General features: G+C 53.9%; 1 protein-coding gene across 10 annotated transcripts in view; it reads left to right on the plus strand.

The window, feature by feature from the left end:
- The window catches only part of EHMT1 (euchromatic histone lysine methyltransferase 1), a 108,364-nt gene that overhangs the window by 69,873 nt on the left and 12,858 nt on the right, over window positions 1-25,633 (plus strand). For 8 of the 10 annotated variants that reach the window (XM_053282327.1, XM_053282330.1, XM_053282329.1 and 5 more), the window contains 12 exons: window positions 2,251-2,396; window positions 8,482-8,625; window positions 11,525-11,751; window positions 12,202-12,336; window positions 13,031-13,189; window positions 14,098-14,180; window positions 15,563-15,669; window positions 17,569-17,691; window positions 19,846-19,947; window positions 21,234-21,338; window positions 22,450-22,604; window positions 24,643-24,810. In XM_053282327.1, the coding sequence (XP_053138302.1) occupies window positions 2,251-2,396; window positions 8,482-8,625; window positions 11,525-11,751; window positions 12,202-12,336; window positions 13,031-13,189; window positions 14,098-14,180; window positions 15,563-15,669; window positions 17,569-17,691; window positions 19,846-19,947; window positions 21,234-21,338; window positions 22,450-22,604; window positions 24,643-24,810 (1,654 nt within the window). The remainder of the gene's footprint in view (window positions 1-2,250; window positions 2,397-8,481; window positions 8,626-11,524; window positions 11,752-12,201; window positions 12,337-13,030; window positions 13,190-14,097; window positions 14,181-15,562; window positions 15,670-17,568; window positions 17,692-19,845; window positions 19,948-21,233; window positions 21,339-22,449; window positions 22,605-24,642; window positions 24,811-25,633) is intronic. The other 2 variants (XM_053282335.1, XM_053282336.1) reach the window with 1 other exon arrangement.

The following is a 25,633-nucleotide window of genomic DNA, read 5'->3' on the forward strand; positions in this document are numbered from 1 at the left end:
TCAGCCTGATGGGGATAGCCTCGTGTGTGTGTGTGAAGAGAGCTTCCAGGTGCAAGGGTATTCAAGGCATGGGTTGGACTACAGATCCCATCGTCCTTGGCTGTTGTCCACTGGGGGTGATGGGCTCAGTTGTGTCTTCCACCACCACCGCCGCCATCACCCAAAACTGCTTGGTTCCCCGGCAAAGCCTCTCCCTCGTCTCCCATCCAGCTCGTAGGGTTCTTATCCCTCCTCGAGCAGAGGCTGGGGTTGAATTCCACAAGAGCATCTTTGGGTGAGAAGATGGCCCAGAAGCTCCTGCGAGCCAAGGACCATTCCGCAGAGCAGGTGGAAATTCCGGACGGATTTGCTTGGAACTCCGGAAGCTGCCTTCTACCCAGTCTGACCCTTAGCTCCGTCTGACTTGGTGGTGCCTACACGAACTGGCAGTTGCTTCTCCAAGGCTTTGGGCAGGAGCCCTTTCCCCACCAGCCCTACCTGGAGATGCTGCCGGGGATGGGATCTGGGACCCTTCCGTGCAGCTCTGCCATGGAGCCCTACAGCCCCTTCCCCTAAGGAAATAGCTCACAGCGCTCAGATGTAGTCTCCCATCTAAATGCAAACCAAGGCAGGCCCTGCTTAGCAAAGGGGACTGTTCGTGCTCACTACGGCAAGGCTAGTCACTCTCTGCCGTGCATGGCAGAAGCATGTTCTGGTTAGGACACTTGGTCTGTGAGGCCAGCCTTTCCTCTGAAAAGCTCTGCCGCTTCTGTGCTGTTCTGGCAGGCTGCCTTGATCTTCTACTGAGAATTCAGGGACTGATGCGGAATTCCATACGGCTCTTCGCCCTTTCAGATCTCCTCTTCCTCCTCCTCCTGGTAATCCATTCATCCATCCAGGCTGCGGGAGACGGAGCAAACTCTGGGTGTAATGATGCGTGCTCTGGGACTGCTTTAATACTTGTGAAAAGTGATTCAGAGGATCTCTCCCCCCCCCCACTTCGCGGTGGCTTTTACCTCTGGAGAGACGCCTGCCGAGACAAAGAGCATTGATTTCGAGAAGGAGGCTGGCACCAGCGCTGCTGCCCGTACATTGATTCCAAGTGGCAGCTGCTGGGAATCTGCTCCAGGAAACCAGGGATCAGTTTAACCCTTTCAAGCACCATCTGAATCATCTGAGTTCAGCCACCGAATCTAGTTCTTCTGAGCACTTGTGGTCCAAACTGGGCTTTGCATTTGTGGGTTGGGAAATAAATGACTCCCAAGGGCCGTTCAAGTGTTCTAAGTTCAGTAGAGATCAGCAGCGTAGAGAGGAATGTAACGATGAAGTTGGATCGGAGTGGAACTTGGAGGAGCTGAAGCTGGAAAGAATGGGACGGATGAACTCTGATTCTGCGACTTCATCGGGCTCAGCGGGGCATGCCCCTGAGCTCCAGGTTAGGGATGTGCAAAAAATCCACATTCGAATTGATTCAACTCCAATCGGCTCATACCGAATGGGATTCATTCGAAGCGATTCAAATTTGGGCGAGTTCGAATCGAATTCACATCGAATTGGAGCGAGTTCAGGCAAATACGAATCGATTTGCACGGATCCCATTCTGTGCAAGCCGGCTCAAGTTGGACCGATTCGGATTGGTTTTTCTGCACGTCCCTACACCAGCTCCTAGGGAGCACCAAGGGAGGGGGCGGTATTCCTCCCCCCCCACTTTTGGGCTTTCTAAGTGCCCCTGCTTGGCTACTGTGTGAGGTGGAACTCTGGACTGACTGCGTCCTGGCCTGATCCAGCAGCTCTCTTCTTCCTAAGCTTGATTTCTCTTAGGAAGGTTGCACATTTGCAATGCGGTCATAGGAACATAGGAAGCTGCCTTCTACTGAGCCAGACCCTTGACCTGGCTAGTTCAGTCTGGTCTGCTCTGACTGGCAGCAGCTCTCCAAGGTTGCAGGCCGGCGACTTTCCCAGCCGTCCCTGGAGATGCTACCGGGGAGTGAACCTGAGATCTCCTGCATGCCAAGGAGATGCTCTACCACCCTGTTGCAGCCCCATCCAGCCCCATCCATCTGTACGGACATATATAGACCCATGTCCCTATTGGAGCCAGCGCTGGTGGTTCTGCTGTGAAACGTCTCTCTCCCCCCGCCATAACCCTTCCGCTTGCTAGCACGCGCCTGGCTTGGACACCTGCACGGGCTATTCCGCTCTGTCCCCACCACCCCCTCTCCTGCTGGCAGAACTGACTGGCTTTTCCTTCTCTCCTGTCTGTCTTGGCAGGTCTTTCTAATGGCCCCGGACCAATGGAAGCCGATAGCCTCCAGGAAGTGCCTCTCTGCAGCTGTCGCATGGAAACCCCCAAGAGCCGAGAGATCACCACGCTAGCCAACAACCAGTGCATGGCGACGGAGAGCGTGGACGCAGAGGTAGCACCCCCTCCCTCTTCTGGGCCGCCGTGGGTGGGAGTTCATGCCTGCCCTGCACCCTTTTCTGGGCCAGAGACCAGAGGCACGTGGGAAGCTGCTGCCTTGGCCCATCTGGCTCAGAACTGTCTGCTCTGGCTGGCAGTGGCTCTCCCAGGGTTTCGGGCAGGGGTCTGTCTCAGCTCGACCTGGTGAGGCTGCCAGGGGCTGAACCTGGTGACGTTCTGCCTGCAAAGAGCTTCTCGACCACTGAGCCTTTGCAACCAGACCCTTTCCGAGCGTATGGAACTGCCTTAGCTGGAGTCAGACCCTGGGTCCATGAGAACATAAGAACAGCCCTGCGGGATCAGGCCCAAGGAGGCCCATCTAGTCCAGCATCCTGTTTCCCACAGTGGCCCACCAGATGCCGCTGGGAGCCTAGAGGCAAGAGGTGTGTGCATGCCCTCTCTCCTGCTGATGTTGCTCCCCTGCAACTGATACTCAGAGGCACCCTGCCTCTGAAGCTGGAGGTGGCCTATAGCCCCCCGACTAGTAGCCATTGATAGACCTCTCCTCCATGAAGTTATCCAAGCCCCTCTTCAAGCCATCCAGGTTGTTGGCTGTCACCACATCCTGTGGCAGAAAATTCCATACATTAAGTATGTGTTGTGTGAAAAAGTACTTCCGTTTGCCAGTCCTAAATTTCCTGGCAATCTGTTTCATGGGATGACCCCTGGTTCTAGTGTTATGCAAGAGGGAGAGAAATCTCTATCAACTTTCTCCACACCATGCATGATTTTGTAGACCTCTATCATGTCTCCCCTCAGTGGTCTTTCCCCCCACCTAATCTAAAAAGCCCCAGGTGTTGTAGCCTTGCCTCATAAGGAAGGTCATTTTCCTTATCTTGGATCCCTGATCATCTTGGTTGCCCTCTTCTGCACCTTCTCCAGTTCTACAATGTCCTTTCTGAGCTTTGGTGACCAGAACTGTATGCAGTACTCCATATGTAGCTGCTCTATCGTTTTGTATAAGGGCTTTATGATATTAGCAGTTTTCTTTTCAACCCTCTTCCTAATGATTCCAAGCATGGAATTGGCCTTATTCACAGCTGCTGCACATTGACTCGACACTTTCAACGCGCTGTCCACCACGACCCCAAGATCCCTCTCCTGGTCCGTCACCGACAGCTCAGACCGCATCAGCGTATATGTGAAGTTGGGTTTTTTTTGCCCCAATATGCATTGCTTTACACTTGCTTACATTGAACCACATTTATTGTCACCCACTCTCCCAGTTTGGAGAGATCCTTTTGGAGCTCCTCACAATCTGTTGTGGATTTCACTACCCAAAATAGTTTGCTGTCATCTGCAAATTTGGCCACCTTGCTGCTTACCACAACGTCTAGATCATTTATGAATAAATTAAAAAGCACCGGTTCCAGTACAGATCCCTGGGGCACCCTACTTCTTTCTTACCTCCATTGTGAAAACTCTCCGTTTATACCTACCTACTATCCTTCGACCAGTTACCCATCCACACATGAACCTGTCCCCTTATCCCATGACTGCTAAGTTTTCTCAAGAGTCTTTGATGAGGAACTTTGTGGAAAACAAAGTCCAAGTATACTATGCCAACTGGATCACCTTTATCCACACAGCTGTTGACACTCTCAGAACACCAAAAGGTTGGTGAGGCAAGATTTCCCTTTGCGGAAGCCATGCTGGTTCTCTCCCAGCAGAGCCTGTTCTTCTATGTGCTTTACAGTTTTATTCTTGAGGATGCTTTCCATCAATTTGCCCAGAGCAGACGTTAAGCTAACCAGCCTGTAATTTCCCGGATCCCCCCGGATCCCTTTTTGAAAATCGGTGCTCTATTGGCTACTTTCCAGTCCTCCGATACAGAGCCTGATTGTAGGGATAAGTTATATATTTTTGCAAGGAGGTTGACAGTTTCACATTTGAGTTCTTTACTCGGTTGGATACCATCTGGCCCTGGCGATTTGTTGATTTTTAATTTTTCCCGACGGTCTAGAATGTCATCTCTCATCGCCTCTGTCTGACTCAGTTCTTTAGCCTCTGTCCCCGAGAAGCTTAGTTCTTTAGTCTCTGTCCCCGAGAAGCTCGGTTCAGGCACAGGTAAACGCTCAGTATCCTCCGCTGTGAAGACAGATGCAAATAACTCATCAAGCGTCTTTGAAATCTCCATATCTTTAATAATCCCTTTCACTCCCTCATCATCTAACAGTCCAACTGCCTCCTTGGCAGGTTTCCTGCTTCTGATGTATTTAAAGACGTTTTTGTTATTCCCCTTGATGCTTTTAGCTAAATGTTCCTCAGACTCTCTCTTTGCATCCCTCATTGTGTTATCCTTGAGTTTCTTCTGCCAGAGTTTATGCTCCTTTCTGTTCTCTTCATTTGGGCAGGTCTTCCAAATTCTGAAAGAAGCCTTTCCCCCATTATAGCTTCCTTAACTTTACTTGGTAGCCATGCTGGCATCCTCGATTTGGTGGTACCTTTCCTCCTTTTTGGTATCCATTCTAACTGGGCTTCTGTTATTGTGGTTTTAAATAAACTCCACGCATTCTGGAGCGAAGTGACTCCCCTGATTTTCCCTTTCCGTTTTTCATCAGACTCCTCATTTTAGAGAAGTTTCCTCTTCAGAAGTTCAACGTGTCTGTGTTAGACTTCCTTGGCAATTCTCTCCTCGCATGTATGTTGAGTTTGATCACACGATGGTCACTGTTCCTTAAAGTTTCCACCACTGACATCTCACACCAGGTCCTGGGCACCACTCAGGATTAAGTCCAAGGTCGCCTTCTCTCTGGTTGGTTCCCAAACCAACTGTTCTAGGGCACAGTCATTCAGCTTATCTAGAGATTTGGCCTCTTTGCCATGATCTGAATTGAATTTACCCAGTTTATGAGAGGATAATTGGAATCACCCATTATTATAGCTCTGTCTGTCTTTGAGGCCTCCTTGATTTCCTTCTGGAACTCCCAGTCATGGTCAGCGTTTATCTCAGGAGGGTGATGGCATGTCCCTAGTGCAACACTTCCTTTCAGACCTTGTATTGACACCCACAAAGCTTCTGTGGAGGACTCCAATCTTCCTCGGTTTCCTAGCTAGTGAGATTCTGTCCTTTCTTTAACATGCAGTGCTACTCCACCCCCAATTTGTCCTTCTCTGTCCTTTATATCCAGGAGTTTTGATCCAGGAATTCCACTGGTTCTCACTGTTGCACCATGTTTGCATTATTCCCACTATCTCTGTGTTTGCATTAGCAACCAGGCACTCCAGCTCACCCATCTTGGCTTGGAGGCTTCTGGCATTGGCATCTTCGCGATACCGATATGGTGTCTGTCTATACGTCCGTCTAGCTCAGTATCGTCTTCACAGACTGGCAGTGGCTTCTCCAAGGCTGCAGGCAGAAGTCTCTTCCAGCCCTACCTGGAGATGCTGCCAGGGATTGAACCGGGGACCTCCTGCATGCAAAAGGAGATGCTCACCCACAGAGTTACAGCCCCATCCCTCAAAATCCAGGTAGATAGGAAGCTGCCGTATACTGAGTCAGACCCTTGGTCCATCTAGCTCAGGATTGTCTACCCAGACTGGCAGCGGCTTCTCCAAGGCTGCAGGCAGGAGTCTCTCTCAGCCTTTCACTCTTCCAGAGCTCCTGGTGGAATCAGCGGGGGTTTCAGAGGCATTGCCCCCCATTCTTGTGTATACACGGGACCCCGGCTTGTCTCTTCTCCCTCCTTCCGGGGCTGCCTCCATGAAGCTCCTGCCATGACCCTGATCCATAGCTCAGAATCTCTCCGATGATGATGCAGACTCTGTCTGCCAGCTGCCGCCTCCTCTCCCCCGCCCCCCGCCTGCCCCCACTGTAGATTTTCAATTAGCCACCGCTGGGATCGCCAAGTCTAATGAATGCCTGTGGTGAGGAGATAACTGGCAGTGGTCCCTCCTCCCACCCCCGCTGGCTTTTGATGGTGTCTCCTTGGCCATGCCCTGCTGGCGCCTTTGAGCTCTGTGGGTCAGGGGCTGCCGCATTGGGCCGAGGAGGCGTTGCCGTTGAAACCCCTCTGCGGATGAGGCCCAGACGGGGCTGACTTGATACGGGAGAGAGGGACACGGTGGAATCTCCCCTCCTCTGAGAAGCTCAAGTCACCGCTCTTTGGGACACGCTTTTTTTTTTGGTTTGTTTCTTAGCGGCAGCTTTTCTGTCCCCAAAGTAAAGTGCCTGTGCCCGAGCCGAGTTGACGGGGGAAATCCGCGGCTCTTCGGGAAGCCCGCGGGGTCCTCCTGCGCCTCGGTGTTAATGGTTAGCTGTAATGCGGCCAGTAGGCGCGTGGTGGTTTCTGTGTCGCCATGGCCCTTTCGCAGGCCTGCCCAACTGAGGCCCCCCCACCCCCCCAGCTGTTTTTGGACTACAACTCCCACAATCCCCAGCCACAGTGGCCCGTAGCCAGGGACTTTGGGAGTTGTAGGCCAGCATCGGCAGGAGGATGCTGAGAAGCCCTGCCCTCGAACAGCCTAGGGCGTAGCCTTATACCGAGTCGGGCCGTCGGTCCGTCTAGCTCAAGACCGGCGACCCGAACCGGCTGTTCGTATGACCCTAAGCAGGGTCGGAGGAGCTGCGTGGATTCCAAAATCAAGGTAGGAGGAGGGGAGAGAGCCGACCGCCACCCTGTCCCCAGGATTTTGACCGAGGGTGGGTGAAAAGCCATCCTCTCCAGCTCCCGCACAATCAGCGACTCACCCACCCCAATCGGTCGCTCCTCCGGCCCCATTTAGGGCTGGCGAACAGCCTTACTGGCTGGCCGCGGCTCTCCTGGGTTTCAGGGAGGAGTCTTTCCCAGAGCTGCGTGGAGATGCTGCCAGGGATGGAACCGGGGCCGTTCTGCGGGCGAGCAGGCAGGAGCTCTGCCACCGAGATGCGGCCCCGTCTCCATCTGGAAGGAAGCTGCCTTGTACGGACTCAGAACATTGGTCTGCCTAGCTCAGGATTTCCCTGCTCACTGGGCAAAGAGGCACCTTTTTAAAAGTGGCGATTCACTTTACTGAGCAGGCGGAGAGCAACTGGCCCTACCCAACCCCAGGACAGCATCCCTCCAGTGGCTGTTCTGGGTCCCTTGCCTGATTGTTGCCTTCTATTTCTTTTTAGATTGTGAGCCCTTTGGGGACAGGGAACCATCTTCTTTATTGTTGGTTGGTTTGTCTATGGAAACCGCTCTGGAGACTTTTGTGGAAAACTGGTATATAAATATTTGTCGTAGTAATAGTCGGATTGTCTATTCTGACTGGCAGCGGCTCTCCCAAGGTTTCAGGCGGGAGTCCTTAGGAACATAGGAAGCTGCCATATACTGAGTCAGACCCTTGGTCCATCTAGCTCAGGATTGTCTTCACAGACTGGCAGCGGCTTCTCCAAGGTTGCAGGCAGGAGTCTCTCTTAGCCCTCTCTTGGAGATGCTTCCAGGGACAGGACTTGGAACCTTCTGCTCTTCCCAGAGCGGCTCCATCCCCTAAGAAGGGGACTCTCTTCCAGTGCTCAGACTTCTAGCCTCCCATCCATATGCAACCAGGGTGGACCCTGCTTAGCCAAGGGGACAAGTCCTGCTTGCTCCCACCAGACCCGCTCTCCTCTTTCCCAGGCATGCCTGGAGATGCTGCCAGGGGAATGAACCTGGAACCTTTTGCGTGCCAAGGAAACACCCCCTCATTGAGCCACAGCCCTACCCCCCCATGCCCCTTGGACAGTGTCTCTTGCTGAGGAGGAACGCTCCCCGCCCCCCATCAGACGTATTTCTTGCAGAGCTTTTATCCCTTGATGAGCACCCAGGTTGTCATGCGGGAGGCACCTTCTTTCCGATGGCGGAGCGAGCGGCGCGGCCGCGGTGTGTCTTTCCCCAGTAGTGCAGCCCAGGAGGGTTGGATTCCTTTGCCTCCGTTGGCGTCGCGAAGGCTTCCGGGGTGGCCTCTGAGTTGCCGCCGACGGGCCGCAGCGCCTCCCCAGCGGGGCCAAGAGAAGGGGCCTGCCTGCCCCTCTCTCACTCTCCTCTGCGCTGGGGCACTCTCCAAGAACGGCGCTTCCCCGCTTTCTCCCTCCGCAGCTGAGCCGGTGCCCGAACCACGTGCTGAAATACGAACTGATGCGCCCCTCCAACAAAGTCCAGCTCCTGGTGCTGTGCGAGGACCACCGAGGGAGGATGGTGAAGCATCAGTGCTGCCCGGGCTGCGGCTTCTTCTGTGCGGCGGTAAGAGTCCCTTGCGGAGGGGGCGGGCGGGCGGGCAGGGCCCAGCCGCTCTGGGGCAGCCGAAGAGCCCCCGTTGTCTTGGGCGGGACAGCGTACTGCCCCCCCCCCCCGTGGCCCCCTTCCCCCTTCCACTCTTAAAGGGAATTCTCGAAATCACCGGAGGGAGGAAGATGGCCTTCAGCACAGGGACCCTCGTTAGTTGCGGGTCCAGCACTCGGGGTATCCTGTGACCGCGGTTGGGTAATTAGCAGCTGACCATGGTCTGTGTGGCGGGGGGGGGGGGTCCTGCCTGTTTCTTTCACAGACTGCCCCGAGGAACGGCTGCCTCCAGCTCTCCGAGGGAGCCACCGAGCTGCTTCTCCTGGCAGCTCTCCTCTGGCCTGACCCCTTATCACGGGCCAGCCCTGGTTGATAGAGCCCTTGGCAGGTGGGGCAAGTCTCGCGAGGACTCAGGCCGAGATCTCGCGGGAGTTGCCCCCGTAGGTACCTGAGTGCGGGCCTGGTCTCTTATTTATTTATTTAACTTAACGAACATACATATTTTTATACCGCCCCCCAAAAACATACGTCTCTAGGCGGTTTACAACAAAATAAAAACAGAAAGTAAAAAATGAGTTAAAACACAAAACACCAAGTTTAAAAACATGACAATAATTTAAAAAAAACCTTTAAACAATATATTTTAAAACCATTAGAACGATGTTAATGAAAAGCCTGGGTGAACAGCTGCGTCTTTAAAGACTTTTGAAAAGCTGTCAGAGATGGGGAGGCTCTTATTTCACTCGGGAGCGCATTCCAAAGCCTTGGGGCAGCCGCGGAGAAATACGTGCCGATATGTTGAGTTTCGCGGCACTTTGCCAGCACCTCTAGCTAAAGATTTGATCTCCCTGCGCTTCAGTTTAATTGATATTCTCTCCCAATCCTGCTTTGCTCCTTGGGGGGGCCACCAGTGGTCATTGCAGGTCAGGCGCATCTCTTGTCCTTCTCATGGCAGGGCATATCTCCTGCAGACACCCAGATTCCACGATTTGAAGCGTGCTGCATTAGACTTACGGCTCCCGGGCTCCTCTGGTGGGGTGGGGGCGTACCTGCACACCACACTGAAGCGCGTTTTACTTGGCGACGGGATGCCCGTGCTGGCTGGAATGCGCGCTTGGTTCACTGTGGCCTTGCTCCTGCTTTCGGTCAGCTGGCATTAGCAGCGTCCATCCGCGTGCATGCGCAGCGCAAGCCAGTTCAAAGGCATTTGAAAGGCCATGCCTCAAAACCCCTTTGATCCAGCCGCTTGGCGCGCTGGGGAGTTTGGGCTGAGATTCGCCTCCCTGCCAGGAGCCTTACGAGGTGCACCTGGCTGGTGTCCGTTAAACTGCTTTCCCCGTCCCTGGGGTGAAGAGGCCACGGCCAGCACAGACAGCGGGTTGCGGTGAGGGGCCGGACTGTTCCAGCGGCAAGTCAAAGGCCGCTGGGGACGTAGGAGTCTCCAAGGACAGATTGCAGAGCCAGGAGGAAGGAAGCCAGCGATGGTTTGGCTTATTAGGAGAGGAAGGTGCCTTCAGCCAAAGCGCGAGGGAGCTGTAATGAACTGCACATGTTGATTTTGTGCTGGGCATTGCCAAGTTCACAGAAGCGGCGCTGGGAAGTGCTAGCCACAGTCTCTGCCTTCTTGGGGTTTTTTTTTGCCCTAACTTAGGAATGTAGGAAGCTGCCTTCTACTGAGTCAGACACTTGGTCCATCTAGCTCAGGATTGTCTACCTAGATTGGCAGCGGCTTCTCCCAGGTTGCAGGCAGGAATCTCTCTCAGCCCGATCTTGGAGATGCTGCCAGGGAGGGAACTGGGAACCTTCTGCTCTTCCCGGAGCGGCTCCATCCCCTGAGGGGGGAATATCTTGCAGTGCTTACACTTCTAGTCTCCCATTCATATGCAACCAGGGCAGACCCTGCTTAGCTAAGGCGACAAGTCATGCTTGCTACCACCAGACCGCTTTTCAACAAAAGTTCTCAAAGTGGTTTACATAGAGAAATAAAAAATAAATAGAATGGGCTCCCTGTCCTCCAAAGGGGTCGCATTCTAAAAAGAAACATGAGATAGACCCCAGCAACAGCCACTGGAGGGATGCTGTGCTGGGGATGGAGAGGGCTCTTCCCCTGCTCAATAAAGGGAATCACCACTTGTAAAAAGCACCTCTTTGCTCAGTTACATCATAAGGCGGTATACAGCAATTTAAAACAATAAAATAAAACTCAGTAAAAATGAAAACATATTTTAAAAATAGAGTTAACAAAAGGCCTGAAGGAATAGGTGTGTCCTTAGGCTTTTTTTTTTAGGGCAGCCAGAGATGGAGAAGCTGGTATTTTATTATTATTTTATTTTATTTTATTTTTTTTTATTTTTTTTTATTTTATTTTTTATTTTATTTTTTATTTTATTTAACCTATTTATATCCCACCCAAAACGCAAGTCTCTGGGCGGTTGGCAAGGAACCCATGCCAGTGTTGCATATTGCATGCAATACTGAAGATGCAGTGCCGTCACGCCCGCTGTTTGTGCTGTCTGTGCTGGCCGTGGCCTCTTCACCCCAGAGACAGGGAAAGCATTTTAACGCACATCAGCCAGACGCACCTCGTAGGACTCCTGGCAGGGAGGGAAATCACACCCCAAACTTCCCAGCATGCCTAGTGGCTGGATCAAAGGGTTTTGAGGCACGACATTGGAAAAGCCTTTGAACTGGCTTGTGCTGCGCACTCATGCATGCATATTGGCGCATTCCATAGCCCTGGGGCAGCCACCGAGAAGGCCCCGTTCCGCGTGCCACCGCCCCCCCCCCCGCCAGGAGCTGGAGGGGGTTCCGAACGCATGAGGGTTCCATCTTTGCCTCTGTCGCTCTCTTTCTCTGCCAGGGGACCTTTATGGAGTGCCAGCCAGAGGGCAACATCTCACACCGGTTCCACAAGAGCTGTGCCTCCCAGGTCAAAGGCCTGAGTTACTGTCCCCACTGCGGGGAGGAGGCCTCACAGGCCAAGGAAGTGACCGTCGCCAAGGCGGACACCACCTCCACGCTGTGGCTGACCTATGAGGCGAAGAAGCCCGGGCCGCCGGAGGGAAGGGCCGACACGACCACAGAAAGGCGAGTCTCTCTTTAGCTCCACCACGAGTGGAAAACCTTTCTTTGTTGGACGGCTGGATTACCTTCCTCTGCCTCCCGCTGTTCTTCCAAGGAGCCCACGGTTACGTTTCTCCTCACAACAACCCTGTGAGGTGGGTTAGGCTGTGGGAGAAGTGACCGGCCCAGAGTAGCCCAGAGAGATTTATGGCCTAAGGTGGGATTTGAACCCGGGTTTGCGTTTGGGGAACAGCATGGGGGCAGGCCGGGCTGAAAAGCCCCTTTCAGCCGTCGAGCGGGGTCGAGGCTCCGGTGAGGTGAGCTTGCCCTGCCAATCAGAAAGCCTCCAAAGGGAGTAGCTGGGAGTCCAAGCCGGCATCGCTACAGCAACCGACAAGTTTTTGCAGACCGTAGAAATGGGGATGGGAAGGTAGGAAGCTGCCTGATACTGAGTCAGACCCTTGGTCCATCTAGCTCAGAACTGTCTACTCTGACTGGCAGCGGCTTTCCAGGGCTTCAGGCAGGAGTCTCTCCCAGCCCTACTTGGAGAAGCTGCCAGGGAGTGAACCGGGGACTGCCTGCATGCCAAACAGATGCTCTACCGCTGAGGTATGACCCCAACCCCGTCAAAGCTAAAGAGACTGGCATTCTGGACCCTAGGACGCTGCCATATACTGAGCCAGACCCTTGGTCCATTCCTATTGCTTGCTTCTTATTTTCTTAAGGCCGGAGAACGTCATGGAGTGCTTGGAACATAGGGAGCTGCCATATACTGAGTCCGGCCTTCGGTGCCTCTAACTCAGTATGGTCTACACTGACTGGCAGCAACTCTCCAAGGTTCCAGGCGGGAGTCTTTCCCAGCTCTAGCTGTTGATGCTGCCAGGGATTGAACCGGGGTCCTTCTGCATGCAGAAGCAGTTGCACTACCTATGAGCTGCAGCCTCCTCCCCTAAGAATCTCTTACAAGACTCGCATATAGTCACCCATCCAAATGCAAACCAAGGTGGCCCCTGCTTAGCAAAGGGGGGCCATCCCTGCTCACTCCCACAAGTCCTGGTTCTCCGTCCCCAGCCGACGCTCCCCAAAAGCCTAGCTTCAAGCCTTCTCTTGGTTTGAAGCAAAATGTCACGTTAAGGTTATTTCTCCCCTCTGCCCCCGGGCCCCATTTATAACCACCGTTCTCTGGGTGGCTCACCAAACATAAACACGTTTTGATATGACGACGTTGAGCTGTTGGAATGTGTTTCTGGGCGTTACGTTTACCTGTTTTTTTGTTTGTTTTAAAAAAAATATCTTATTGCAGTGGGACCGGAACGCAGACACCGGAGGAAGGCAGGCCAGAGAGTTCCTCTGCCGACGGCTTTGATTTGGCCGGGACATCCATCTTCCCCAAACCTGGCCTGCCCCAGGGACCCGTGAAGGAAACCCTGGAAAGCGCTTTGATCGCCTTGGATTCTGAAAAGTAAGGCTGCGGCTCAAACCAGTCCCTTGGGTGGGAGCCCCATGGGAGGAGCAGGGTGCTGGTCTAAGGCCTAAATGTTTGGAAGAGCAGAATGTGTTGGTTGGCAGCGGAGACCCTGAGCTGAGACCCCTTCGGGCTTCAGTTCGGTTTTGGGTAGAGTCCGCTGGTAGGCCTCAGTCCTGAAGGGTGTACCGTTGGACACGTCTCGCCTGCCCATCCGGAGAGGTTCGTTTGCAGCTGCCACCGGCTCGTCTGGTGGCGTCTTGGGGACGGGCCTTCTCCATTGCTGCCCCAAGGCAAATTGGAACACGCTCCCTGCTGAAAGAAGAGCCTCCCCATCTCTGGCCCCTTTTTAAAAGGCAGCCGAGACACATTTGTTCGCCCAGGCTTCTGATTAGATACTGTTTTAATAGTTCGATGGTTTTAAATAGTTCTGACGTTATTTTAAATTTCACCTTTTTATTTGTTTTTGTTTTTTTATGGTATCGCCGCAAACCTGCCCCAGAGGCGTTTTGGGCGGTATACAAATGTGTTAAATAAACAAATATCCTGGGTGTGGCTGTACCTGGCTGATGTCAAGGCAGACAAGAGGAAGCGATGCTTCACACAACCGGCTTTCTCACACAGCTGGGAACGGGGTAGAAGAAGCCTCCGGCTCTAATTCGGGAGCCCCGCGCGCTCCTGATGGGCGAATTGTGCAAAGGAATGCCGAGAGATTCCATATAAGCTGGCTGATTCAGGGGAAGTCGGAGCTTTGTCGTTTGCAAGGGAGGCCCGCAGATTAGGGAAAGTGCCTTTTTAAAAAACAAAAACATGCAGTTCATAGTAAAAGGGTGGGTGGGGCGGAAAGAGGGCATTAAGGGATCTCCACCGATGCTGGTCTGAAATAGCCCTTCTCCTCCTGGCAGACCCAAGAAATTGCGGTTTCATCCCAAGCAGCTATACTTCTCAGCCAGGCAAGGGGAGCTGCAGAAGGTTCTTCTCATGCTGGGTAAGTGGCTTCCCTCTCTTGGGCCAGCAGACAGAGCTCTCTCTCACATGGAAGGTGGCTTTTGGAGGTTGTGTTGGCAACGGGTGCGGAGCGGGACACTCTGGCGTGGGGAGGGGGCTGAATCTCAGTGGTGGAGCATCCGCTCGGCAGGCGTAAGGCCCCAGGTCCCCTCCCTGGCAGCATCTCCAGGTAGGGCTGGGAGAGACTCCTGCCTGGAACCCTGGAGAGATGCTGCCAGTCTGGGTAGACAGTCCTGAGCTCGGTGGAGCTGTGGCCTGACTCAGTGGTTGGCAGCTTCCTAGCTGAAGAGCGACGGAGCCCAGTTTGTAGATTTGCTGGGGCTTCACCGGACGGCGCATTGTAGATGAGCAGTGAAGTGGCTCAGACTTCACCGAAAGTGTTCCGAGAAGAGCAAGAACTAGTTAGGAGGGGAATCCACCCTGCTCACTCTTCCTCAGGGTAGTGTTCCTTTTCCTCCCCTTCTCCTGGTTAAATAATCCTTGCTCAGGCTTACTGGGAAACTAGGGAAAGAGCGGGGAGCAATAACTTAGCATTGTCAGAGGTTTCTGGTTTTATGTGGCTTATTCTGATTAGCAGAAGTCTGTTGCTACCACTGGTCGGTTTCTTTCTTTCTTTCTTTCTTTCTTTCTTTCTTTCTTTCTTTCTTTCTTTCTTTTCTTTTTCCCAGTACAATTTTCCCAGTCTGCAAAAGATCTGTTGTTACCCAGTGGTAATCCCTCCCTCCCTCCCAGGATTCCAGTAATTTCCAGCCCTTCCTTTCTCCCGCCCCTCCTAGTGTGGGGGCTCTCATTTGGCCTCTACGAGGCTCGTAACTGGAGCACTCCGCAGGTGCCACTCCAGCGAGGACAAGTGACTTGAGTAGGGGCCGTGCTGATTAGCGGGCGCGGGGGAGAGCGGGCACGATCGGTGACAAGCTCCCATCAGCCAGGGAGCACACGAGGACAGATCTCACAGAGCAGGCTGGTCTCAAGGTGTGGGCTCCTGGCTCTTCCCAGAATGCATTGCAGGGAGCGGCAATCTTCTTGCATTAACTCTCAGCAGCAGAATCATGACTTGCCAGTGGTGTCTTGTTTTCCCCTGTGTCTTTCTGGAGTAGGGAAGAAAGGACCACATGACTGTGTTCCTCTGCATGAGACAATTTGATATCCCCATTCGGTGATACGAGAAAGTCTCTGTCTATGGAGGCTTCCTGATAATCCTCCTGAGCTCACAGAGATGCATCAAGGACGTAGATCCAATCTCTCTCTCTCTCCACGAAGTCCTCCTCCGTCTCTGTTCCTCTTGCCTTCCAATGGTGTCTTTGCTCTGTGTTTCCCTCGTCCTTTGCTCCAGCAAAGAAAATGCCTGTGTTTCTTTTCCAGTGGACGGGATTGACCCCAACTTCAAAATGGAGCACCAGAGTAAGAGGACCCCTCTTCATGCCGCGGCAGAGTCTGGGCACGTGGACATTTGCCACATGCTGATTCAGGTCCATCCAGTTCCCCCCCTTCTTCTTTAAAAAAGGTGGTGAGGATTGGGAGAGGGGAGGCGGTTGTGTCAGCACCTCTGTTCCAGCTCCCACTGAAGAGCAACCCCCTTATCCAGTCAACAACATGCCGCTGGTTGACGTTTCCCCAGTAAACACACATTGAGTGGATGAACAATAGACATATTGTGAAATCTGTGCAATATGTCTTATTTCACCGAGTGCAATATGTCTATTTCACCATGTGCAACAGGCATATTGCAAAATCAGCATCTCGCTACAAATTGGTGGTTCTGATCCGCGTCACCGGCAGGATTTCTGTTCTACCTTTCACCTGCTAAGGTCGAGGACAAACGAGTCACGGGTTCAAATCCCCACTTAAGCCTGAAGCTCTCTGGATGACCTTGGGCCAGTCACTGTTTCTTAGCCTACCCTACCCTGTGGGGTTTCTGTGTAGAAGAGAATCTTCTGCACTGGCCCAGGGCTCCTTAGAGGGATGACTGTGACCATAATAAAGATTGATTTTGATTTGATCTGATAGAGGAAGGGTGCAATAAAAATAAGGAAAATAACTTTGGGCTTTGTATCACTCACACAGGCAATTAGAGTCACTGGCAAAATGTGGGAGGCAGGCATTTGAAACCTGCGAGGGTTTTAAAAGGCGGGATGTGAAACCTCTTAGGAAAACGGCCGTGTTACTTTGGCCAGCCTTGTGGTTGACGTTTCCCCAGTAAGCACACATTGAGTAAACAAGCTGCGAGAGCAGTTCAGCTCTGATTCTCGGGGCTATTCCTTGTGGGTTGCGGGGATGCCGGAAGTGATAGTTCAAGCCCCGATGGAGTGCCTGGGGTTTCCTGCCCCTGGCCTGTAGGGAGGCAGATCAAGGGAACACAGAGGTAGACTGCACAAGTCTTTATGTCCCTGGACTAGAAAACGTGAGGCAGGCGGAGTCCTGTTGCAGTTAAAAGGGGTTTGTTCCACTGTCCCCTTACGGAATAGATGGATAACAATATGAACGATAGTGTTGGCCTGTGGTCCCTGCAACTGGGATTCGCCGATGGGGTTGACTACAAAGACGAAAATATGATGGATATTTATATACTGCTTTTCAACCCAAGTTCCCAAAGCGATTTGCATAGACATACAGTCATCTCTTGCCAGCTGCGGGTTTCCCAGCGGAAAAATCGGCGACTGGGAATTTGTGGCAGGTTTTGCCAACCGCGGCCTGAGTATCCACGATTTGGCGAGATTTGGGGGCCATTTGGGTGGTGTTTCATTTGTTGTTGTTTTTGTTGTGTTTTTGTTTTGCCATTTCCGGGGGTCGGTGGGTGATTTTCGGGGCTCGATGTGGTTTTTCAGGGGTTTGGGAGTGATTTCCCCCCTATTTTTAACTGTATTTTGCGGGGTGTGAACGATAACTTCCCTTATCCCTGCAACCCACAAGACGTAGCCCCGAGAATCAGAGCTGAACTGCTCTTGCTCTCCAACCGCAAATTCGCCAGCCGTGAGGTTTTTCTCGGAGCAGAACCCTCACGCTTGGCGAGGGATGGCTGCAAATAAATAAAAGACGATTCCCTGTCCCCAACGGGCTCGCTGTCTAAAAAGATAAACATAAGGTAGACACCAGCAGCAGCTACTGGATGGGATGCTGTGCTGGGGACGGGGTGCTGGGATAGAAACCATTCCCAGCCAAAAGCCATTGCCGCTGGGGAGGATGGGAGTTGTAGTAGGATACCACCCCTGGGGGTCCCTGTTACCAGGGGCACAGGGGTTAATCTCTCCTCCATCCAGCTTCAGTGTTGCCGAGTAATCCCGCTAGCCTTCGGGGCCAGGTTGCTCAGTCCATGCTAGGCGCAGCTCTGCCCGGAACCAGCAGTAACTTCTTGTCCGTCTTGGGCGCAGGCTGGCGCAAACATAGACACCTGCTCCGAGGACCAGAGGACCCCGCTGATGGAAGCGGCAGAAAACAACCACCTGGAGGCGGTGAAATACCTCATCAAGGCCGGCGCGCTGGTGGACCCTAAGGTAATGGCCCCAGCGGGGTTGGGTTTCTCAGGAAGCGCTCTCCGGTCGCGGCTGCCTCTTGGCGGGAATCGGCTGGCGGTTGGGAGGCTGCAGGGATCCCAGGGTCCACCCGTCCGTCGATTGCGTTTCTGTACTAAACAAAAGATCTCTCAGCGGCTCACAGGTGACAGAGCAATTAGACAACATCGAAAATTAAATTAAAACCGTTGAAAACAATGGAAATGAAATTAAAACCATTAAAACGACGTCACAAAAAGCCTGGCTAGTCTTTTTAAGGCAGGCAGGATTTTGTAACGCAGTACGCACTTCCGCTGTCCTCCTGTACCTTGGTGGCAGAGGCCGGTGTGTTTCAGAAGCACACAGCAGCCCCCAAACTGCAGATTCATAACTCCACGGTGTCAGGGACGGCCTGTCCAGCCTGTTCATTTGATGCCTCCTAGCAGGGTGTGAGGGAGCTGGTCTGGTGGTAGCAAGCATGAATGGTCCCCTTTGCTAAGCAGGGTCTGCCCTGGTTTGCAACTGAATGAGACACTCAATGTGTGCGCACTGTAAGATCTTCCCCTTAGGGGATGGGGCGGCTCTGGGAAGAGCACCAGCCTGCTTGCACGCGGAAGGCTCCCTGGCAGCATCTCCAGGATAGGGGTGAGAGAGAGATTCCTGCCTGCCACCTTGGAGAAGCCGCTGCCAGTCTGTGCAGACAATCTTGAGCTAGATGGACCAAGGGTCTGACTCGGTACAAGGCATCTACCTACAACAACAACATATTTATATACGGCTTTTCAACAAAAGTTTCCAAAGTGGTTTACATAGAGAAATTATAAGTAAGTAAATAAAATAAAATTAAGATGACTCCCTGTCCCCAAAGGGCTCACAATCTAAAAAGAAAACACAAGATAGACACTAGCCGCTGGAGGGATGCTGTGCTGGGGATGGATAGGGCCAGTTTCTCTTTATTTAGCAGGGGGAGAGTATCACCACTTTTAAAAGGTGCCTCGTTGCCCAGGTAGCAGGGTACCTGGGAAGCTGCCATATGCTGAGTCAGACCCTTGGTCCATCTAGCTCAGTATTGTCTGCACAGACTGGCAGCGGCTTCTCCAAGGTTGCAGGCAGGAGTCTCTCTCAGCCATGTCTTGGAGATGCTGCCAGGGAGGGGACTTGGCACCTAGAAATTCTTCCCAGAGTAGTCCCATCCCCCTCAGGGAATATCTAGGGGGATACCTCAGTTCCTATGATGCTGACTTGCCATCTGGTGATGTCCAGAGGCAGCTTCAGACCCCAAAACTGTAAGAAAAGAGCTTTCACAGCTGGCTCAGAGGAGTTTGGCAGCACAGAGTTGCCTGTGCCGGGTTGCGTAGAAGTCTGTGGCTTGCTCATGAGCAGGGCAAATCGGCAGAAAGCCCCGAGCGAACGGAGCAGCACAGCATCCGGCCGAACGGACTGCTGCCTGCCAAGGAGCAGCTCTTTGCCCGGGAAAAAGCGCTTGCCAGCCGCCAGAGTGAGGCTGCCAGAGGCTCCCCCCCGGATCCCCACAGGGGAAAAGCTCTCCGTTACAGGCTGCCTTGGGACCTGACCGGGTCTCCGTGCAGTGCCGAAGTCGCCGCTTGAGAAAATATTCATGGCCAATAGCCAGAACAGTGAGTTTCCTTTAAAAAAAAATCATTATTAAAAAGCCAGCTTGTAAACCAGACTAGGACTAAATAATCTTTAACCCACCTGAAAACATTATTGCTGTATAGTAGAGCCTGAAATCTAGATGGGTTTTCTTTGTGCGAATTCATCTTTTCCCTGTGGCATATTCATCATCTTTGAAACGTAGCGGCGTTCGGAGAACAAAACGGGAGAAGGCAGGCTGCGTGACTCTTTAATTATTACTTCGGCACCACCTCCCCGCCCGAGAGGAAGGAAATCTGTCCTTCCTGGAGTATGCTAAGGTGCTCAGCCTGCTTGTGCCACGTTGAGGTGTCCGGTTTAGCCAGACGTCCGTCCTCGGATGCTGGTGTCAGAGCCCACCTTGAGAAGCCTGGTCGGGGCGAGGCGGTGGCAAGTCTACCTTCTTCACCTGGGTGGAGGCGGAGGGCTGAAGTCGGGTGCTGGGACCGATCACAGTTCATCGGGCACCACGGTGAACTTGGCCTGCTTTTCTGCTTGCTTCAGGACGCCGAAGGGTCCACCTGTTTGCACCTGGCTGCGAAGAAGGGCCATTATGACGTGGTGCAGTGTCTCTTGCTGAGTGGGCAGATGGACGTCAACTGCCAGGTGAGATGTCCTCCGTGCCAAGGAGGCAGCCTCTTGGGTGAGGCGAAATCCCATCTTTCGTTCTGTCTCTTCCTTTTTCTTTCCTTTTCTCTCTTTTTTTTGCCTGCCTACCTGGCGGGCCATTCTCCATGCAAATGCCTCTCATGTCTGGGTGTTTTGGGTGCCTCTGCATATCTGTGGGGGCCAGTAACCTGCTGCCGTGCACGCGGGCAGCTTGCTGAAGGGCCGAAGGGGGGTCGCCATGGCTTGGGCTGCACCGGGTGAGTGAGCAGCAGTGCTGGGAGGCACGTCAGGCCAGTAAGAACTTTAAACTACTTCTCTTCCCACCTCCACCTTCGCTGCCGCCCTTTCGATGCTGAACTGGTCCGGTCAAACTGGGCTTGGTTCGGTTCAATTGCTAACCAAACCGCTTCCAGTGTGGTTCGCGATTGAGCCGCCGAACCGGGCTGGTTCGTGGTGAACCGGTTCGGCAGTGACCGGTTCGTGCACACACCCCTATTCCAGTCCCCAAATGGGATCAAATTCAGATGCTAAATGCATCTCTCCTTTTTTTCCTTATTTTTAGTAGCAGTCTTCTGGGAGTGAGGTTTGGTTTTAGAATCAGAACTGTGGTGTGGGGGGTTCACTAATTCCTCCCCTCCCCACTGCAATCCCAGTCTGAATCAAATTCCAAAGCTGCCATTGAGATAGCTTCAAAAGGGGTTTTAAACACATCCATGCAGGAGGGCAGGTTTACCAGTGTCAATAAGCTATAAGAGTGACATGGAACCTCCATGTTCAGGGGTAGCCTACTTCTGAATATCATTTGCTGGAGTCCCGCCCTCCAAACCTACAGGGCAGGCTTGTTGCGCTCATGCCTTGCTCGCAGAAGCATCTGGCTGGCCTCTCTTGGAGACAGGAAACTGGACTAGACGCAAGGGCAGCCCAAATCAATGCCGTGCCCGCAGTAAGGTGCCAGATCCAGCCTTGCCCCTGGTGGAGGCCGAGCCCCCTTTCAAAACCGGCCCTTAAAAGCTCTGAATGTGGCTAGGGGGGCAGGGAGGGGGGAAACTTGCTGGCAGCCTCCTCTTCTCTCCTTTGTGCTTCTTGCCGGCTTTGCGAAGAGTGTGAGGAGAGGCACTCCTTCCAAAGCTCGCGAGGGTCAGACTGGATTGCTTCTTGCCGCCCTGCTGGCGCCCCAGCGGCCTGCCGCCCGAAGCAGCCGCCTCCCTGTGCCTCATGGAAGGGCTGCCTCTGGCTAGCTGGGCCTTCGGTCTGACCCCTCAGGGCTCTTCTTCTCTCCCCAGGACGATGGAGGCTGGACACCCATGATCTGGGCGACCGAATACAAACACGTCGAGCTGGTGAAGCTGCTGCTGGCCAAAGGATCAGACATCAACATCCGAGACAACGTGAGTCTTCGGTTCGCTCGGCTCCGTGCGCCGGGGGGCCGTTGAATGGCTGGGCTGATCATTGCCTCGTAAAGGAATGGTGAGAGGCGGGTCCTGTGGCCGTTCCCTGCTCTGCTCTCTGGAGAACAGAAGCAAGCCCTGGGCATGCAGAAAAGCCGGCCATCGTGACTTACCGCAGGAAGCTACCACATGTTGAGTCAGGCCTTTGGTCCCCCTAACTCAGGGTGGTCTACACTGACTGGCAGCGGCTTCTCCAAGGTTGCAGGCAGGAGTCTTTCCCGGCCCTTCCTGGAGAGGCTGCCGGGGACGCAACCTGGGGCCTTCCGAGCTGCCGCCCCATCCCCCAGGAACAGCTGTCTCTGCTTGCGTGAGCAACGCATCGCAGCTGGGGCCCCGGGCTGTCGCGGACGCTCCTCTTGGGCACATCTGTGCAGGCTGAGTACCGTCCGTTCATATTCAGATGCAGACCGCAGGGCCGAGCCCTGGAGGAAAAGGCTCCCGTGCTCCAGTTTAGCTGTTAGCCACCTTGATTTATCTTGCGGGGAAGAGGAGATGGGCACTTCTGGCCTCCCCCCGGGAAGAAGGTTTGCCTCCATCTCCCTCCTTTTAAAATCCTGGAGGTTTTTCCCGAGTCAGTGAACTCTACTCGGCCGTTCAGTATTCCGACCTTGAAGGCCCACGGCATCCAAGAGTGGCCTAAAGGCAGGGGGGGCTTGGCTGCTCCTCCCCCCCCCGGCTCTCCAAATTGGCCCGCGGGTGGTCCCCTCTGGGACCCGTCTCTCCGAGACCTCCGAGTCCTTCCCGACGTGCCGAGGTCAGCCAGCCTGGCTGCCGTTAGCTCTCCCCGTGTCGTGCCGGCGGCGTCTCCCTGTGGATCGGTCCTGGCCACGCGCAGGCTGGCAAACAAATGACTCATCTTCCCTTCCGAGGCGAAGGGGGCAGCGTCCCCGCCTCGGGGGAGCGGGGAGCCAGCTGTTGCCGCCGGCTCCCCTGCCTGCCAGCGAGGAGAAGGCCGCCCACGCCTCCGGAGCGGCAGGCAGCTTAAGGACAGGGGAGTCCCGCTGCGGGGGAAGCCTGCCTGCACTGAACCGGTCTCCCCCCCCCACTCCAGGAGGAGAACATCTGCTTGCACTGGGCTGCCTTTTCGGGATGCGTCGACATTGCCGAGATCTTGCTGGCCGCCAAGTGCGACTTGCACGCGGTGAACATTCACGGGGACTCCCCCCTGCACATCGCCGCCCGGGAGAACCGCTACGAGTGCGTGGTGTAAGTACGGCTCCGGTCGCCTGCCCTGCCCCCTTGCTTGAGCTCCTCTGCGCCCCGGAATCGGGGACGGGCCCGTGCCCAGAGGATGCCCAGCGCTGGCTGTCCCCCGCACACCATGGCAGGTCGGATGCTGAGAAGAAAGCCTTACCCTTCGCTCACTTAATTGGATAGGAGCAAAGGAAGCTGCCACTGTACACTGAGTCAAACGCTTGCTCCGTCGAGCTCACTATTGTCTGCACTGACTGGCAGCAGCTCTCCTGGATTTCAGGCAGGAGTCAATCCCAGCCCTACCTGGAGATGCTGCCAGGGAGGGAACCTGGGACCTTCTGCCGGCAAAGCAGATGCTCTGCCACTGAGTTACAGCCTTTCTCCTAAGGAAACTGCTGTCTACTGAGTCGGATCTTGGTCCGTCTAGCTCAGTATTGTCTACATTGACTGGCAGCGGCTCTCCAAGGGTGCCGGCAGGAGGCTCTCTCAGCCCTATCTGGAGATGCTGCCAGGGAGTGAACCTGGGACCTTCTGCTTGCAAAGCAGGGCTGCACAGCTCCGGCCCTCCTGTTGGACTATAATTCCCATCATCCCTGACTGTCTGACTATCAGCTACCATACCTGGGGGTGATGGGTGTTGTAGTCCAAAAACATCCAGAGGGCCAAGTTTGTGCAGCAAACAACCCAAATGTAAACTGGGGTGAACTCTGCCGAACAAAGCCTGAGCTTTAACCCAGTCCACCATGGGGCCTATGTTGACCTTGAAGTGCTATAAAGGCTTCCAGGTCAGGCTGGAACTTTTGGCAGCCACAGCCTTCACTGCATCTGGCTCTCACTCTGAGGTTGCCTAAGGCCCAACGCCAAATCTGTGACCCAGGTCTTTGGCCCTGGACACAACCAGACTCCAGGGCTGTCAGATCTTGTGAGCCCCACCAGGGCCAGAAACCGACGAAAACATAAGCTGTAAGCAAGGGCTAAGCAGGATTCCTCTCCCATACTCTCCTTTGCCCATCCTTGCCTCCTTGGTCAACCCAGGGAATATCTCCGGGCTGATTCCATCACTTGAGACTTCATCACTCAGAGACCCACCACTTGACATCTCTCAGAGAAACACGTGAGTGGTCTCTGCTGGAAAGCAATGCGTGTTGAAGTGCAGACAGCTCTGGAACATATATAGGAACATAGGAAGCTGCCATATCCTGAGTCAGAACATCGGTCCCTCTCGCTCAGTATTGTCTACCCAGACTGGCAGCGGCTTCTCCAAGGTGGCAGGCAGGAGTCTCTCTCAGCCCCATCTTGGAGATGCTGCCAGGGAGGGAACTTGGAACCGAGATGCTCTTCCCAAAGCGGCCCCATCCCTTGAGGGGAATAGCTTCCAGTGCTCACACATGGAGTCCCCCATCCAAATGCAAACCAGGGCAGACCCTGCTTAGCAAAGGGGACAATTCATACTTGCTCCCCACAAGACCAGCTGGTTCCATGCTGGCTGTTGGGCACATGCCACTCATGACTCAGCGTTGCACTCGCTGAGCGGCGAACCTCCCCTTTAATTTATTTTAAACGTGTTGTCTTTTTAGTTGTAGGTTTTTCTTGTGTTTGGGTTTTTTGTCACTTGTGCGTTAAAGGATTCAGTCCAGCCCATCCACCCGTCCATCCATCCATCCATCAATTTATCTGTTTAGGCATAGCCACAACAAAGATACTTGACTCAAAAACCAGGTCGTTAAAAGAATGGCTTAAAGAATCCGCGGAAGGCACAAAAACGCAAACATTGGCTCGGAATAATCCAGAGCAATTAGGCCGCACCTGCTCACCATGTCCTTGGATGGCAGAAACGAAAAAGCTGGCTACTTGCCTTGTCAGATAGGGCCTGCTATCGGCTGGTTAAAAAAATTGCAGAGAATGCCAAAGGATAAAGCATAAGCCATGATTGAAGAATACTGCTGGATTGTTTGTGAGTCGCCCAGAGAAGAGCTAGTTATGGGGTGGCAATATTTAAAAAGTGGTGGTGGTGTTCCTTATTATTCCTTGCTTCCGTTTTGCCTTCCAGCCTCTTCCTCTCCCGCGGCTCGGACGTCACCCTGAAAAACAAGGAGGGGGAGACCCCCCTGCAGTGTTCGAGTCTGAACTCCCAAGTCTGGGTCGCTCTGCAGATGAACAAGACCCTCAAAGAATCGACTCCCGACAAACCTGCCCAGACGGAGAAGATCCTGAGCAGGTGTGAGCCCAAGAGCAGAGCCACCCTGGACCTCCCACAGGAGTCCCTTCCAGGGCCCCCTGTAACAGGGATGCCCAGGTGGCAATGAGTGCAGCTCCCATCGCCCGCTGCTGCAGTGGCCTTTGGTGGGGGGATGATGGGAGTTGTAGTCAGGAGCATCTGGGGGTCCCTGTTACAGGCAGCACAGGTCCACTCTCTGCCTGGGTTGGGGCCTTGAACAGGCTGAGTGGCCCCCTCGCCCAAGAAGAGGGATCCGATGGAACGGCTTGGGGGGCTGGAGGAGGCTGGAGGGTCTTGCGCATGGCTTCCGGGTTTGGAAAGGCAATGAGTGGGTCGACTGTATGCTGGAACAGGGGTTGCCTTTGATTGATGGAGAGAGAGCTGTGCGTATGCATAGGAAGATGGGAAGCTGCCATCCGCTGAGTCAGACCCTTGGTCCATCCTGCTCAGTATTGTCTGCACGGACTGGCAGCGGCTTCTCCAAGCTTTCAGGCAGGATTCCCTCCCAGCCTGCTCTGGAGATTGTACCAGGGATTAAACCTGGGGCCTCCTGCGTGCAGAGCAGGTGCTCTTCCACTGAGCGATGATCCCTCGGTGTAAGCTGCCTGATAAAAAGAGTTGGATCCTTGCCCCATCTAGCTCAGGACTGTCTACACTGACTGGCAGCGGCTTCTCCCGGGTTTCAGGCAGGAGCGTCGCCCAGGCATACCTGGAGATGCTGCCAGGGATTGAACTGGGGACCCCCTGCATGCCGAGCAGATGTTCTGCCACTGAGCTCTGCTTTTCTGAAAGGAAGGGGGTGTTTGTGTGTGTGAGAGGGAGA

This window comes from Hemicordylus capensis, chromosome 17, assembly GCF_027244095.1.
Source record: "Hemicordylus capensis ecotype Gifberg chromosome 17, rHemCap1.1.pri, whole genome shotgun sequence".
Taxonomy (NCBI): Eukaryota; Metazoa; Chordata; class Lepidosauria; order Squamata; family Cordylidae; genus Hemicordylus; species Hemicordylus capensis.